The sequence below is a fragment of the Salmo trutta genome, chromosome 5, assembly GCF_901001165.1.
Source record: "Salmo trutta chromosome 5, fSalTru1.1, whole genome shotgun sequence".
In the NCBI taxonomy this organism is placed as follows: Eukaryota; Metazoa; Chordata; class Actinopteri; order Salmoniformes; family Salmonidae; genus Salmo; species Salmo trutta.
Genome location: NC_042961.1, coordinates 52,232,546 through 52,247,136, shown reverse-complemented (window position 1 = coordinate 52,247,136; position 14,591 = coordinate 52,232,546). Strand labels below are relative to the sequence as shown.

Here is a 14,591-nt window from a genome sequence, read left to right as displayed (position 1 = left end):
ACAGCTGAATTCACCCCGAACCTGATACCCAACCACTTTCACAGAAATATGAGGGAAATGTAGAGATAAATATGTAGATCTCCTTCCCAATCATCTAAGAAGTAAATGGTTAGCATGAAAATCTACTGGATTGATGTACTCAGGAACTTGATTTAGAATCAACTGAACAAGAACTGCAGTCCTTCATGATAATTCATGAGAACCTTTACTCTACTGCCTTCTGCTGGTTTGTGTTGTTACTACACACAAATGTGATCCAAAAAAAACATTCTACACAGCAAATTGAAATGGTCAAAAAATATTTGGATTATTTTAAATAATGTAGTGACATAGTTCAGTCTGCCAATTAACTTCCACCCCAAATAGGACATTTAATGAAAAGCAATTTAAGAATGCAGTTAAAGTTTTCGTTGCATTTTAATAGGAATCCAAACAAACCATTGACATTTACTTTCGGACAACTTGAGCCATTCTCAGGTCAGGGAGAAAACATTACACTTGAAAAATCTCACTAATATGTAAACTTTCAAAATGTAATTAAAAATGTACTCCCAAATAACTAAAAACAACATTTATTAGTGGTTGGAGTACGGAGATCTCTGTGCTACAGTACGTTCTTCACAGGTCTAACAAGTCAGTCCCCATCTATGCAGAAAATAGTAATACTGTACCATATTTTCACAACGCAAAATATCCAGGATGCAGACTATGGGTAAGTCCCGATTGGCACCCTATTGTTCTATTAGTAGTCTATAGGGAACAGGGTGCCATTTGGGACGGATGCTAGGGCCTACATACTGTACGTGACCTGAACAGCTGATCACCTTTAAGAAAACAACATCAGTGTTCACAAAACTCTTTACACTTCAAATATTCGCAAACCATAAAAATCAAATCCTTTATAAATAAGTGAGCATCTCAATTAAATAGAGTATCTATGTCAGTAGTAGTGAATAAAATGTAGATTATCCATTGCTTTTACAGTCTCTCTAAACATTCATCATTAAACCGGCAGGTATTAAAGACCTAACTTTTTCCAGTTAACACGCTGGTATCATAACAGTGGTAGACCCAGACCAATCATCACTCTTTCCCGCTACATAGACTGCATCTCTTCATGGTAGTGTCCCAACTTATATAGAACAAGGTCATATTTACAAAATATTCTGTGTCACAAATGCTCTGTAAGTAAAAAATTTCAATGTTTTGTTCTCCTTGGGCTGAATGAAGGTCAGAGGGCACTGGAAAACACTGGAAATGATAGGATCACCCTCACTGTAAATACATAGGTAACGATGATGATGAAGAAACCCTAGTAGTCAGGTGTCTCTCCAGGGGTTGAAAGACAGAAGAATTAGCAGAAATTGAGGGACCAGACTGGTTCATGTTGTAGTGTAGTAAGTCATTTGTTGATTTCTTGCTGGACAGAAGTCTTGTGAACTGAAGTCTTGTGGACTGCTGAACTCCAAATCAACCCCTAGCGGCATACTCAGGAGAGGTGATCCAATGCTGAATCACACTATAGGGCCAGACCATACTAATGCTGGCTTGGATATGCTCCCTAGCACGACTCCAGCAACTACGGTGGCTGCGTAACCAGGCCAACCCATAGATTTACCGTATAGTGTCAATCAGGCACCAGTGTTCTCACCTGGTCTCCTCAGCAGCGTCGAGGGGAGGAGGGGTACTTGGTCTTCAGGCCCTCCTTGAAGCTGCGGAAGAGCAGGCGGTTCCTTCGGTTCTCCTCGTCCTTCCTGCTGTGGAACTCGCCCTGAACTTTGAACCCTTTGTGCACCACGAAGGCAGAGTTCAGCACGGAGAATCTGTAGCCTGCCACATGGAGCTCACAGGCCTGGGGAGGGGAGAAGGGGGAGAAGAGGCGGAGAAGAGGTAAGAGGGACAACATAAAATGGTGATAACTTTTAGCTGAATAAAGTATTTATATTATTTTAGTATAATGTACGGTGCCTTCAAAGTATTCAGACCCTTGACTTTTTTTCACATTTTGTTATTCTAAAATGTATTAGTTTCTTTCCCCTCATCAATCTACACACAATACACCATAATTGACAAAACAAAAACCATTTTTCAATAAAAACTGAAATATCACATTTACATAAGTATTCAGACCCTTTACTCAGTACTTTGTTGAAGCACCTTTGGCAGTGATTACAGCCTTGAGTCTTCTTGGGTAGGACGCTACAAGCTTGGCACACCTGTATTTGGGGAGTTTCTCCCGTTCTTCTCTGCAGATCCTCTCAATCTCTGTCAGGTTGGATGGGGAGCGTTGCTGCACAGCTATTTTCAGGTCTCTCCAGAGATGTTAGATTGGGTTCAAGTCCAGGCTCTGGCTGAGTCACTCAAGGACATTCAGAGACTTGTCCCGAAGCCACTCCTGCATTGTCTTGGCTGTGTGCTTAGAGTCATTGTCCTGTTGGAAGGAGAATCTTCGCCATAGTCTGAGGTCCTGAGCGCTTTGGAGCAGGTTTTCATTAAGGATCTCTGTACTTTGCTCCATTCATCTTTCCCTCGGTCCTGACTAGTCTCACAGTCCCTGTCGATGAAAAACATCCCCACAGCTTGATGCTGCCACCAGCATGCTTCACCATAGGGATGGTTCCAGGTTTCCTCCAGACGTGACGCTTGGCATTCAGGCCAAAGAGTTCCATCTTGGTTTCATCAGACCAGAGAATCTCGTTACTCATGGTCAGAGAGTCTTTAGGTGCCTTTAGGCAAACTCAAAATGGGCTGTCATGTGTCTTTTACTGAGGAGTGGCTTCCGTCTGACAACTCTACCATAAAGGCCTGATTGGTGGAGTGCTGCAGAGATGGTTGTCCTTCTGGAAGGTTCTCCCATCTCCGCAGAGGAACTCTGGAGCTATGTGTCAGAGTGATCATCGGGTTTTTGGTCACCTCCCTGACCAAGGCCCCTCTCCCCCCATTTTCTCAGTTTGGCCAGGCAGCTAACTCTAGCAAGAGTCTTGGTGGTTCCAAACTTCTTCCATTTAAGAATGGAGGCCACTGTGTTTTAGGGGACCTTCAACGCTGCCAAAATGTTTTGGTACCCTTCCCCAGATCTGTGCCTCAACGCAATCCTGTCTGAGCTCTACGGAAAATTCCTTCGACCTCATAGCTTGTTCTAACATGCACTGTCAACTGTGGGACCTTATATAGACAGGTTGTCTTTCCAAATCATGTCCAATCAATTGAATTGACCACAGGTAGACTACAAATAAGTTGTAGGAACATCTCAAGGATGACCAATGTAAACAGGATGCACCTGAGCTCAAATTCGAGTCTCCAAGCAAAGGGTCTGAATACTTATGTAAATAAGGTATTTCTGTTTTTATTTTTAATAAATTTACAAAAATGTCTAAAAACCTGTTTTCGCTTCATCATTATGGGGTATTGTGTGTAGATTGCTGAGGATTTTTAAAATATATTTTAGAATAAGGCTGTAACATAACAAAACGTGAAAAACGTCGAGTGGTCTGAATGCTTTCCTAAGACACTATATATTTTACTGCAGTGCCAGGGTTTCTGCAGTGTACGGTGTCAGTTGATGTAATTAAGCCCTAACTGTGTGCAACCATACACACACACACACACGTGCCGCGTCTCCACTGCTATCTAAGAGTACCCGCTTACCCGTATACATACAATACATACCTGGCTGATGCGGTTGAAGCCGTACTGCCTGAAGTTCTCGTCGTACAAGGGCACGGTGCGGTGCCCGATGTAGAAGGGCTCCCAGGGGTCCACCCAGGATAATGTATAGGCCACGTCCAGGGGCCCCAAACCCTGGCTGTGTCTGTTCACCCACTGAGAGTAGTTGGTGGGGGCCTGGCACCGCGGGCATAGCTCCTCGTAGAAGGGCCTCACCTCGCCCACCTGGTACAGCTGCACCAGCTCCGACTTGGTGGCAGGCATCTTGCGTACGTGGCGGATCTCGAAGGCGGGCAGCACGAAGACCTCGTCCGTGGCGGGTTCACGTCTCATGACCAGCGCCAGGAACTGCTGGTGGAGGTCAGCACTGGGCGCCATGTCGATGTCAATGACCAGGATGTAGTTGGCTTCCGTGCCGCCGCGGGCAACGTTCCGAAGGAGATTATTCGGGTAGGAGACGTTTCCGTTTCCACCGATGGCGTAGTTCTGGTATTTGTCTCGGTGCGTCTCGAGCCTGGCGAACACAGCGGCACAGTCCTCAAGCCCGGTGAAATGCTCCCGGTCCTGCTCTGGGAAACTGGCCATCTGCCCAGAGTGGCACACCAAGTGAAAGTCCACCAAGGCCTGGATCTGAGGGCAGAAGATGGTGAGGGCGTAGACCAGGGCTGTGGCAAACTTGACATCTTGACCATGAGCGAATATGGCCACAGAGAGAGGGTTTTGCCACCTTTCCACCAAAGAATTCAGGTGGTGCAAGTTGTTGATGGATGTGTGCGTTGCTAAGGCCAAGAAGTGAGAGCTGGCATCCGCTCCTGGTTTCTGATTGGTAGAGAAATCGCTTTTGATCAAGTTCTTGTACACGCGGTATTGTCCGCTGGGATCAAAGATACCCCCTGTGGACAGAGAGTACCTGAGACGCTCTTTCCGTGAGTTTTTCTCCGGGTTGGCATTTTTCTTGCCAGAGCTCCCGAAGAGCTCTGAGTATCGGTAGCGCTGCTGCTTACCGTGCAGTTTCGATAGGAAGGAGAGGTAGATCATTTGTAAGAGTGCCACAAGCACCAGAGCGCCGAGCACCACTTTGAACGCCGAACATTTCTTAGATAAATGCATTCCCGACCATTACATGTACACCACATGCAGCAAGTCAAAAATACTTGAGCAATATGCCCCAGGAAGGTATCAAATCTACCAATGCTAGTTGGTTAGCTAGCTACACGGCGCTAGCTAGCTAATTTGGCGATTTGGGTACGTGTGGGAGCTCGACTATCTCGTGTCGTTGACACCACGCAGTGCTGCCACAGGGTTCGATTTTAGATCGTGAAATCATTGTACGTGCCTCCTTCATATCTGATGCTTTGCGGTTCTGTCAATCTCATAGCGTTTCAGCAACATCAACAAGACGTTAGGACGTGTTATTCTTCTTCGGTGGGGTTTATCAGCGGTTGGCACACAACTTTGTGGTACATTACCGACACCTACTGTACTGGAGTGTGGGACAGGGAGAAACGAAATCCTACATGCCAGTCCCGTTGCTCTTAAAAATATTAAATATGTGTGACTATATCTAATGACGTTCTACTCAATATACTCTAAACTAATTTCCTGTATCCCCATTCTCCCTAATACTAGATCTCAGCCTCTCTCCTTCCCTCTGATACTGCCCACACTGTAGCAATACATGCTCCAAGGTATCCGTTTCCTGGCAATAATCACATTTTCCTGTTGGATGCTTCCTATCACATTTAAGTTCTTATTAAACTAGCTGTGTCCCACCCTTAATCTTGTAAAAATAGCCTCCTCTCTTCTGTCCCTTCCTGCCGTCCTCCCCGACTTTCCTCTGTACTTGAAATAAATGCCTTCCCTTTGTATCTGTAGTCTCTCCAACACTTCTAGATCAACTACTGGAGGCGGGAGTAGCCATGGTGGATTTACAGGAATAGCTACCGTTGGACTAAACTCCCTTGCATACAGTCCCATCTCCTTCACCTGGGTATTACACACCCACCCAAAGCTTGTGTTCTGTCTTCGCCAATTCCAATTCCTCCTTTGGCCGCTTTTCCTTCCAGTTCTCTGCTGCCAATGACTGGAACGAATTGCAAAAATCACTGAAGCTGGAGACTCATATCTCCCTGACTAACTTTAAGCACCAGCTGTCAGAGCAGCTCACAGATTACTGCACCTGTACATAGCCCATCTGTAAATAGCCTATCCAACTACCTCATCCCCATACTGTTATACTTTTTTTTTTGCTCCTTTGCACCCCAGTATCTCTACTTGCACATTCATCTTCTGCACATCTATCACTCCAGTGTTTAATTGCTAAATTGTAATTATTTCGCCACTATGGCCTATTTATTGCCTTACCTCCCTTATCTTACCTCATTTGCACACACTGTATATATATACTTTTTCTCTATTGTGTTATTGACTGTATGTTTGTTTATTCCATGTGTAACTCTGTGTTGTTGTTTGTGTCGCACTGCTTTGCTTTATCTTAGCCAGGTCGCAGTTGTAAATGAGAACTTGTTCTCAACTAGCCTACCTGGTTAAAGGTGAAAAACAAAAAGGCAGCTGCTGTCTCCTAATCTGCAATGGCATATCCCCCATCTCCACCTGTAGTGCAGCCACTGGAGAGGTCCGAAACACCTCTCTACATATTCTGAGTCCTTGCCCCTGTATGACATCTAGCCTTTCCAATGAGGTCCGGGCTGCCCAACCATACGCAATACTGCCATAGTCTATTACAGATTGGATCAATGCAACATACATGGTCCTCAATGAGGAATGCCCAGCCCCTCACTCCTTCCCTGTCAGACAGCGCATCACATTTTAGCACCTTCTTACACTTTCCCAACACTCAATGTGTTCTGCCCAGGTCAGTCTAGTGTCAAAGTACACCCCAAGGAAGCTGAAGAACCCCACCCTCTCCAAGTTTTTCCCATATAACCTCAAGCATACCTCATCTCCCACCTTCCTTCTGGTAAAGAACACTGTCTGAGTTTTCTACAGGGAACTGGAATTCCCACATTAATGCCCACTGCTCTACCTCATCAATTGCTTCCTGTACCTTCCTGACTATGTATGGCACATTTCTTCCTCTCTTCCATAAGGCCCCATCATCTGCAAATAACAACCTCCCAATATCTGGCTGTACCTGTAGCTCAGTTGGTAGAGTGTGGTGTTTGCAACGCCAGGGTTGTGGGTTCGATTCCCACGGGGGGCCAGTCCAAAAAAATAATAATAATTATGAAATGAAAATGAAATGTATGCATTCACTACTGTAAGTTGCTCTGGATAAAAGTGTCTGCTAAATGACTAAAATGTAATAAAATGTAAACATCATTGATTATGATAGAGAATAACACTCTCACCTGGATAGACCTTCCAAACAGGAAATCCTTTATCCAGTTGTACGTTCTTCCTCCTACCCCCATAATATCAAGCTTGATTAACAACCCCTTCTTCCACAATAAAAGCCTTCTCCACATCAAAAACAACAGCTACAACAGTCTCCTTGTTCACCTGAGCCTTCCTGACCTCTGCTTCTAAGCAGAACACTGGGTCCACAGCTCCCCTACCGTTCCTGAACCCACTCTGATCTGGCCATACTAGCCCCCTGCTCTCCAGGAAGTAAGTTAGCGTCTCCATAATCATACGTCCCATAATCTTACATACATGAGATGTTAAAGCTGTTGGCCGATAGCTTGTTGGCCTTGTTGGGTCCTTCCCTGGCTTCCGGATTGGTACCACTACTGCCTCCTTCCAGCTGCCTGGTAGTTTCCCCTCCTCCCACACTCTATTGTACAACACCAATACCTTATCCAGTACCTCATCACTAAGATGGGCCAACATAACATTGCACACCTCATCTTTCCCAGGTGAATGGGAAATGGTGCATTGCATGGTAAATGGTGCATTTAACCCATCATTAACTTCCTCCCTCCTAGCCAGCGCTCCAGGATGCTCCTCTCTCGTTCTCCCTCTGCCCCTCCTCTGACAAATTTGCCAAGCTATGCACTTGGACAAATAATTTGGCTATCATCTCTGCCTTCTCATCTGTTACTGCCACATCCTTCCCACTCGTCAACACTGGGTAATCCCACTCATCATCTTAATCATCTCCCAGAGGTGTCACCCTTCCAATGGTGTCACAGAACCAACGCCAACAGGACCTCTTTGCCTGACGGATAGTTCTCACCAGGGCCTGATAATACTGAATCACGTTGGAAGTTATGCATCCTTTTCAGTACTCTGAAAGCCGTTCCTACTCCTCACCATTGCCACACTCTTCTGTCCACCATGGGACAGCTTTCCTCCTCCTCCTGCCTGAACTCTTAGGTATAGCCTCAGTAGCTGCCCCCACTCACGCTGTTCTCACCCAGTTATTCATTCTATCCACATCCCCTCTCATATCCACCCGAGCCATCACCTGCTCACTCAGCTCCTGAAACTGATCCCACTTTGCACTTCCAAACACCCACCTGCCTACTCCATCCACTGACACCTCCTCCTCCCTACTGTGCATACTATGGGTAATGATCACTCCCTACTGTCGTCTCCTCCCATACCTCCCACTCACAGATTCCTGCCATCGCACTAGATACCAGAGTGAGGTCCAAGGTAGAGTCTTTCCCTGTGGCTACATCAATCCTAGTCCCTCGGCCATCATTCAGGCACAACAGATCTTTCATTTCTATTAGATTTTCCATTACTTGGCCATTTCCATCCATGTGCCCCCCCCCTTATTAAAATCCCACCCATTACTTCTATCCTGGCTCTCCACCCTCTTCAGCACTTCCAGGTCCAATATCTGACAGGGATATTAGTAGTTCACTACAACTAGCAGCCCTCCTCTCAACCACACCTCCACCACCACATATTCCTGTTTAATACCTCTGCCTAGCATACTGTAGGGAAGTACTTGCTTTTTGAAGGTGGCACATCACCCCCCTCTCCCTACATCTCTATCCTTACGAACCACAAGTGGTGCAGTGGTCTAAGGCACTGCATCGCAGTTGCTAGCTGTGCCACTAGAGATCCTGGTTTGAGGCCAGGCTCTGTCTCAGCCGGCCCATGGGGCAGCGCACCATTGGCCCAGCGTCGTTCGGGTTAGGGGAGGGTTTGGCCGGCAGGGATGTCCTTGTCCCATCACGCTCTAGTGACTCCTGTGGCGTGGCGGGCCGGGCACATGCACGCTGAGTCGGTCGCCATGTGTACGGTGTTTCCTTGGACACATTGGTGTGGCTGGCTTCTGGGTGAAGCGGGCATTGTGTCAAGAAGCAGTGCGGTTTGGTTGGGTTGTGTTTCGGAGGACTCAGGGGTCTCGACCTTCGCCTCTCCTGAGTCCGTACGGGAGTTGCAGCGACGAGACAAGACTGTAACTACCAATTGGATACCACGAAATTGCAGAGATTTTTTTTACAAAAATATCTATGTATACCATATTGCCGCCCACCTGCCCCGTAATCCCCGGTCTAGATGCTCCTACCCATCTCGCCCTTGAACCTGTATCTCCCTTGACCACCCTCACTGCCTCTGCATATGACACCCTTCTCTCCACTCTCACTTGTTGCACCTCCACTGCCTGCTTCATTGCCTCACATCCACTATGAACACCACCACAGCTGCAGAACTTTGTTTGTACACCATCCCCACACTTCCCATACTCATGCTCCCCTCCACACCTGGCACACCTCTTTTTCTCTTTACAGACTGTTGCCACATGCCCAAACCTCTGGCATTTATAACATCTTAAAGGCTTTGGTACATAAGCCCTTACATAATAACTCATATATCCTATGGTTACTTTATTTGGCAGTACCCGGTCCTTGAAGTGTAACAGAATAGACAGTAACAGAATCTACCCTAACTCCACCACTTGTTGCTTGCAATCTTTGAACACACTAGAACGCCTCCTCTCAAATTGTACCTCTTTAGTGCTAACACTCACTTCTGTTATCACCCCTTTAATCCACCGCTTCCCTGTTTGATCAGTCCAGCTGCTAGACACCACCTTACACTTCCCTATTTGCGTCACTCTGAGTGTTTTCCATCTGCGCCATGTCCTTACAGAATACCAACAAGCTCCCATCTCTTAACACTTTAGCATTGACAACTTCCCCAATCAACTCTTTTATCACAGCCGTCAACCTTATCGGATTCATCGCCCCAACTCCTCCTTCCTCCCTAAACTTCAGAACCACTTTATGGTCTTCACCTCCATGCTCCCCTCGCGATTTATCTTGCCCTTCCTCGGCACTTTCTACCTCCGATCTGCCGCTAGCGTTGGAAACTATGTTACTATCCTCAAACTTCCTTTTCTGCCTCCATAGATCTCACGCTCCCCTTCAAACCCCTTCTCCCTTCCTATCCCGATTTATTTTTCTTACTCCCTCCTTCATTCGTATCACTATACTTCACTTTCGTATCCATCAGTGTCTCCTACCATCTCTGGCCCAATCTCAGCACAGCCGTGCAGGGTAAATTTATTTATATATTTTTTTAATCAAAGATTGATCGCTGGCCTCAAGCTCAGACTCGAAGCCTGCTCAAATCCTCAGGCATTTGGAGCAACACCTGTGATGTTGTGGTGCATGTCTATGCGCTTTTCATATGACCACAAACCCTAGAATAGAAGGGCATGTAAAATTTGACATAATGGAGCGTTTATTGTGTTCGTAGCAAACAGCTGGACGTTCAAATATGCTGTGCGGCTAGCTAGCACTTTTATGAAAATGGTATCTTGAATATGATAAGCCAATATAGAAAACTGTATCAAATAAAAAAACACTGGTTTATCGTGGATTTGTGATAAATTGGATTTTTACTTCTTCTGTAAACGTAGGGACGAGGTGGCCGAGTGGTTAAGGCGATGGACTGCTAATCCATTGTGCTCTGCACGCGTGGGTTCGAATCCCATCCTCGTCGGCAATTATTTTCCTATCTCACGAACAGTACTTGAATGAAGACGATCTTGGTCAAAACCACCAGTGCCTTTGCCTCCTATGAAACTATTCTAACGTTACATTAAAACATATGTTGCGAAAAAGTATAGCCACACTATTTACTTAACTAAATTGTGATAGATGTATGAATGATCGATTATTTACAGTACCATGTTCATGTTCCTGTGTACAGTTCCATCACCTACCCTGGACACACAATCCAAACCGTATTTGTATGGGTACTGTATGAACCTCGTTAACGCACCCTTCTAACGGGTACTGGTTCAGGTACTGTATAGTTTACTTGCGCCGGGAGATGGGATGCCATAGCTCTGTTCATGACAGCTGGTAGGTCCTCTGTTCTAAGACCAGTGTATCGGCAGATGTTGTCCAGGTTTGTTTCATGTGGTCTTTCAGGCATTTGCCCACAGTAGAACGAGACTGCTGGCGGCTTGCTAAAGACGCTTGAAACAGTGACCACCAGCAAACTGATTGTATAATATGACATATCTATATATTATGAATATAAAGGAAAAAAGCAGCAGACATCAGAAACCATGTTTACATGTATTTTTATTCAAACATTCACAAAAAAACTAATTTTCTCCACACAACTACGTGGTGATAGATAATGTAGTCTAGGGCTGTGTGCTTCAGATACTTTGGGGGCACTTAAGACTATACCAATACATTAGCTGTCAGAGACTGGGCATGTCTGAAATGGCACCCTCAGCAAAAGTAGTGCGCTATATAGGGAACGGGCTGCCGTTTGGGAGGCTGATTTTACATTGTCCAGATACACTGGGCAGTGTTATTTTCTTCAAATGCACATAGAAATGTGAGTTATAGATCTGTCATCATTGAACGCAAGTCTAAGAAGCAGTAATTTCTATGCTCTCAGATCTTAAGTTTCATTTTTTGCGTCATTTAATTTAGGTTTTGTACACCAGCTTCCAACAGCTGGAAATACAATATTTTGGTTATGGAAAAAGATGTTTCACAGCGGTTTAGATGGTACAATGATTTTCTATACTAAACTACTAGAATTTTAGCAATGAGGAAATGGCGGAGCGTTTTCTGCACAGTGCACCTTCAAGAAAGATTGAAATGATACAGTGCGTTGTTATGAATAGTGTTTTCCCAATCAGATTGTCATTCCTTTTGCAAGCATTATTTTACAGCATGCCAGAGACAAACCTCTCAAAAACAGAGCCCCCAACAACAGGATCATAATATACATTGAAATATGACTGACAATAGAGTATAAATAAACTTCAAATCAATATATGGTCATCAAGAAGGCATGTCTTTTACAACCATCATCCCATAAGATTTTGATGAAACTGTCTCGAGTAAAAGGTGAAAGGCTTGTAAGTAAACCAGAGTGTAAGTGAAATGTTGGTTTAAGTTTTGTTGAACTATAGGTGAAAAGGGATCACTTTGATCTGAATTGAATGTTCTGGATAATCTGGCCCTTGTGACATTGGTTTATTATATAATTTCATTCATGCAAGACACACGTCAAACTCTGCCTTTGAAATGCCTTCCAGGATCTGTGCTGACTCGATGCTCGATGGCATTCCGCACAATTTCCTATCGTACTAAAGTCTCTACACACAAAGCTACGAAACTAGAACGCCGGCGCCGCCTTTAGACCCGCCCCCATTGGAGGTAGCTGCCGATTTGCCCTGTCCTTCCTCTCCTTCTCCCACCAATCGGATATTATATTTTTCCCGATACTCCGTGAGCTCCCGGCCTTTTGTCTGCATCTGTGTGTTGAGGGACTCTACAATCTTTGATATCTGTAAGGAAAAGAGAGGGGACAGCAGAATGATTATCATGAAGCATGATCAGCAGTGATTTAGTTTTACAAGATAGTATTGCAACAACCTATAGCCTTGGTAATTATGTTAAAAGGGAAGACGCACCATAATTAACGTTGATCGTGTGCAGTTGATTATGTGCTGGGTGTCGACGAACGGTAGTGATTTAACATGTAGAATTGTCAGGAAATGAAAAGAAAGTAATGGCCGGCATTGTTGTCGGAGGCTATAGGACGGCCACCTACTGTTTTTAAGTACACTCAGCCGTCAGTTGCTCTAGTGCTTTTTCTTTATTAAAAACACTTCCAAGCGAGTTTGCCCTCTTGGGAACGTTATGCGACTGTAGTGTGGCTGGAGTACTTTGGAACCAGAAGGTTAGAGGTTTTCTTTCCCAGTCAGACTATGCTCATGGCCACCACATCATGTACATATTGCCAGTTGATATATTAATGGTATCTTCTCATCAAGCAATCTTATTTTAGACAGCCCTTTTTACAACAGCAGTCATTACAAAGTGCTTTACAGCAACCCCGGATTATACCCCAAAGAGCAAGCAAACAAAAGCTTACCTGTTCTTTATTGCTTCCCAGAGCTGGTAAGACTTCCTTAACCGTCCTCTCCACGAGCACCCCGCCCACCAGTCGGAAGCACTTCCTGGTTGGATCCACGTCTTTTAGGGTCTCGATGACTAGGCTGAGAAAAAAAAGAGGGAAGTTGTGAGAGGAATGTAATAAGGGTGAATATAAAAAAATATATAAAAGTTAAGACATGAGGCGCCTCCCTTCGGACCTTTTCCTCCAATGCATTTTGAGAGGGGGGCAAGGAGAGAGGAAATGAGGAATCCAGGGAAGACTTGATTCACCCCCCCAGTGTCCAAATCTCTCATCTCTAACACCTTACAGAGCGATCAAAGATTATTCCTCTCTGTGGCCAAGTCCATAGTTAAGTCCACAGAAGTGAAATAGGAACGGTAACTAGTACTGTAGTTACCTGTGCTCGTTGATCTCCATCTCCAGCTCTGCAGCCTTGGAGGCCATGCTGCGCTGTTCTGAGCGCATCCTCTGGAATGCAGCCACAACCTTTTGAACACACCAAATACATCACATTAAAACATCCTCTCATTATAATATATGCCCTTTAGCAAATCCTTTTATACAAAGTGACTGAAAAATCTAGTGACCTGCGGGAAGGTCTGCGTGGGCAACAACTTTAGTCAGTGTCAAAGCTCTCTTACAGTAGTGCATGCATACATACATACATACATACATACATACATACATACATTTTCGTATCCGGGTCCCTAGTGGGAGTCGAACCCATGATCCTAGCGTTGCAAGCGCCATGCTCTACCAACTCAGGGCAGCCACAATACACACAGATTTCTGAACTTACATTAGATTGAACAAAGTTGCAAAAAGCCTCGTTATATAGGCCTACCTAGAAAAGGAAATATTATTAGAGCATTTATTGATTAGCTACAAGTAAATGTATTTGTTTATTTGTGATTTGTCCAACTGGCTGTATTACTAATGCGGTTCTGTATGCCACTGGTTGGCAAGGGAGAGCGACGCTAATAGCACGAACGGTGACAGGCAGACATAGTTTCTCATCTGCTCGACAGCACAACCAATCCCTTCCTTGCAATTCGCCTGAGTATCTTACGTTAATGAATACTGATAGAAACCTAGTCAGGCTAACAGATTGCAGTTAACTAAAATGATTATAAACTCAATGAGGTATAGTGAATACGACTGATACCAGACTTGGCCTCTAAATCATAAAATAACAGTTTTGAGGAACACACTAGTAGGAAGGAGACGATGGGAGGGAGCGAGCTAGATAGCTAGCTTGCTAACGTTAGCTAGCCAGATGCGTGACTGGCAAGTCCGGGTTTGTATCTCAAAGTCCGCAACTATTAAACAGCATTTTCTAACAACACATGAATATTCGGACAATTAAAGATTTAAAGGAGAGTGGGGATACCTGCTCGGCCGACGGCCCTGATTGTTTCCCCCCGATAATGTTGCTGGGTTTGCTAACCGTGCTGCTACTGTTCGCTGCCATCTTGGAAGGGTGTCGCTAGCGGTGGGGGCTGAGGGCCCAAGGCTTACCATCTTGAGCTGTCTCATGTGATTGCCTGTTAGGAAAACCGTAATCA

General features: G+C 45.0%; 2 protein-coding genes and 1 non-coding gene across 4 annotated transcripts; 1 reads left to right on the top strand and 2 right to left on the bottom strand.

The window, feature by feature from the left end:
• Positions 1-398: 398 nt before the first annotated feature.
• On the bottom strand, positions 399-5,163 carry LOC115194461 (beta-1,4-glucuronyltransferase 1). Its single transcript, XM_029754175.1, has 2 exons — positions 3,670-5,163; positions 399-1,852 (listed from the first exon to the last, which is right to left on the bottom strand). Exons 1-2 carry the CDS (start codon positions 4,774-4,776, stop codon positions 1,661-1,663), a joined length of 1,299 nt encoding a protein of 432 aa, XP_029610035.1. The 5' UTR covers positions 4,777-5,163; the 3' UTR covers positions 399-1,660.
• Positions 5,164-10,511: 5,348 nt separating this feature from the next.
• On the top strand, positions 10,512-10,593 carry trnas-gcu (transfer RNA serine (anticodon GCU)). Its single transcript has one exon. It is a non-coding gene; the product is annotated as a tRNA-Ser (tRNA).
• A 572-nt stretch (positions 10,594-11,165) lies between these two features.
• Positions 11,166-14,560, bottom strand: pfdn2 (prefoldin subunit 2). 2 transcript variants are annotated; one of them, XM_029754173.1, is made up of 5 exons: positions 14,417-14,552; positions 13,826-13,870; positions 13,424-13,512; positions 13,003-13,126; positions 11,166-12,412 (listed from the first exon to the last, which is right to left on the bottom strand). In XM_029754173.1, the coding sequence occupies exons 1-5, from the start codon at positions 14,495-14,497 to the stop codon at positions 12,233-12,235; spliced, it is 519 nt and encodes a 172-aa protein (XP_029610033.1). In that variant the 5' UTR covers positions 14,498-14,552; the 3' UTR covers positions 11,166-12,232. The 2 variants fall into 2 exon arrangements, with proteins under 2 accessions (XP_029610033.1, XP_029610034.1); XM_029754174.1 differs by lacking the exon at positions 13,826-13,870 and having other exon boundaries at positions 14,417-14,560.
• Positions 14,561-14,591: the final 31 nt, after the last annotated feature.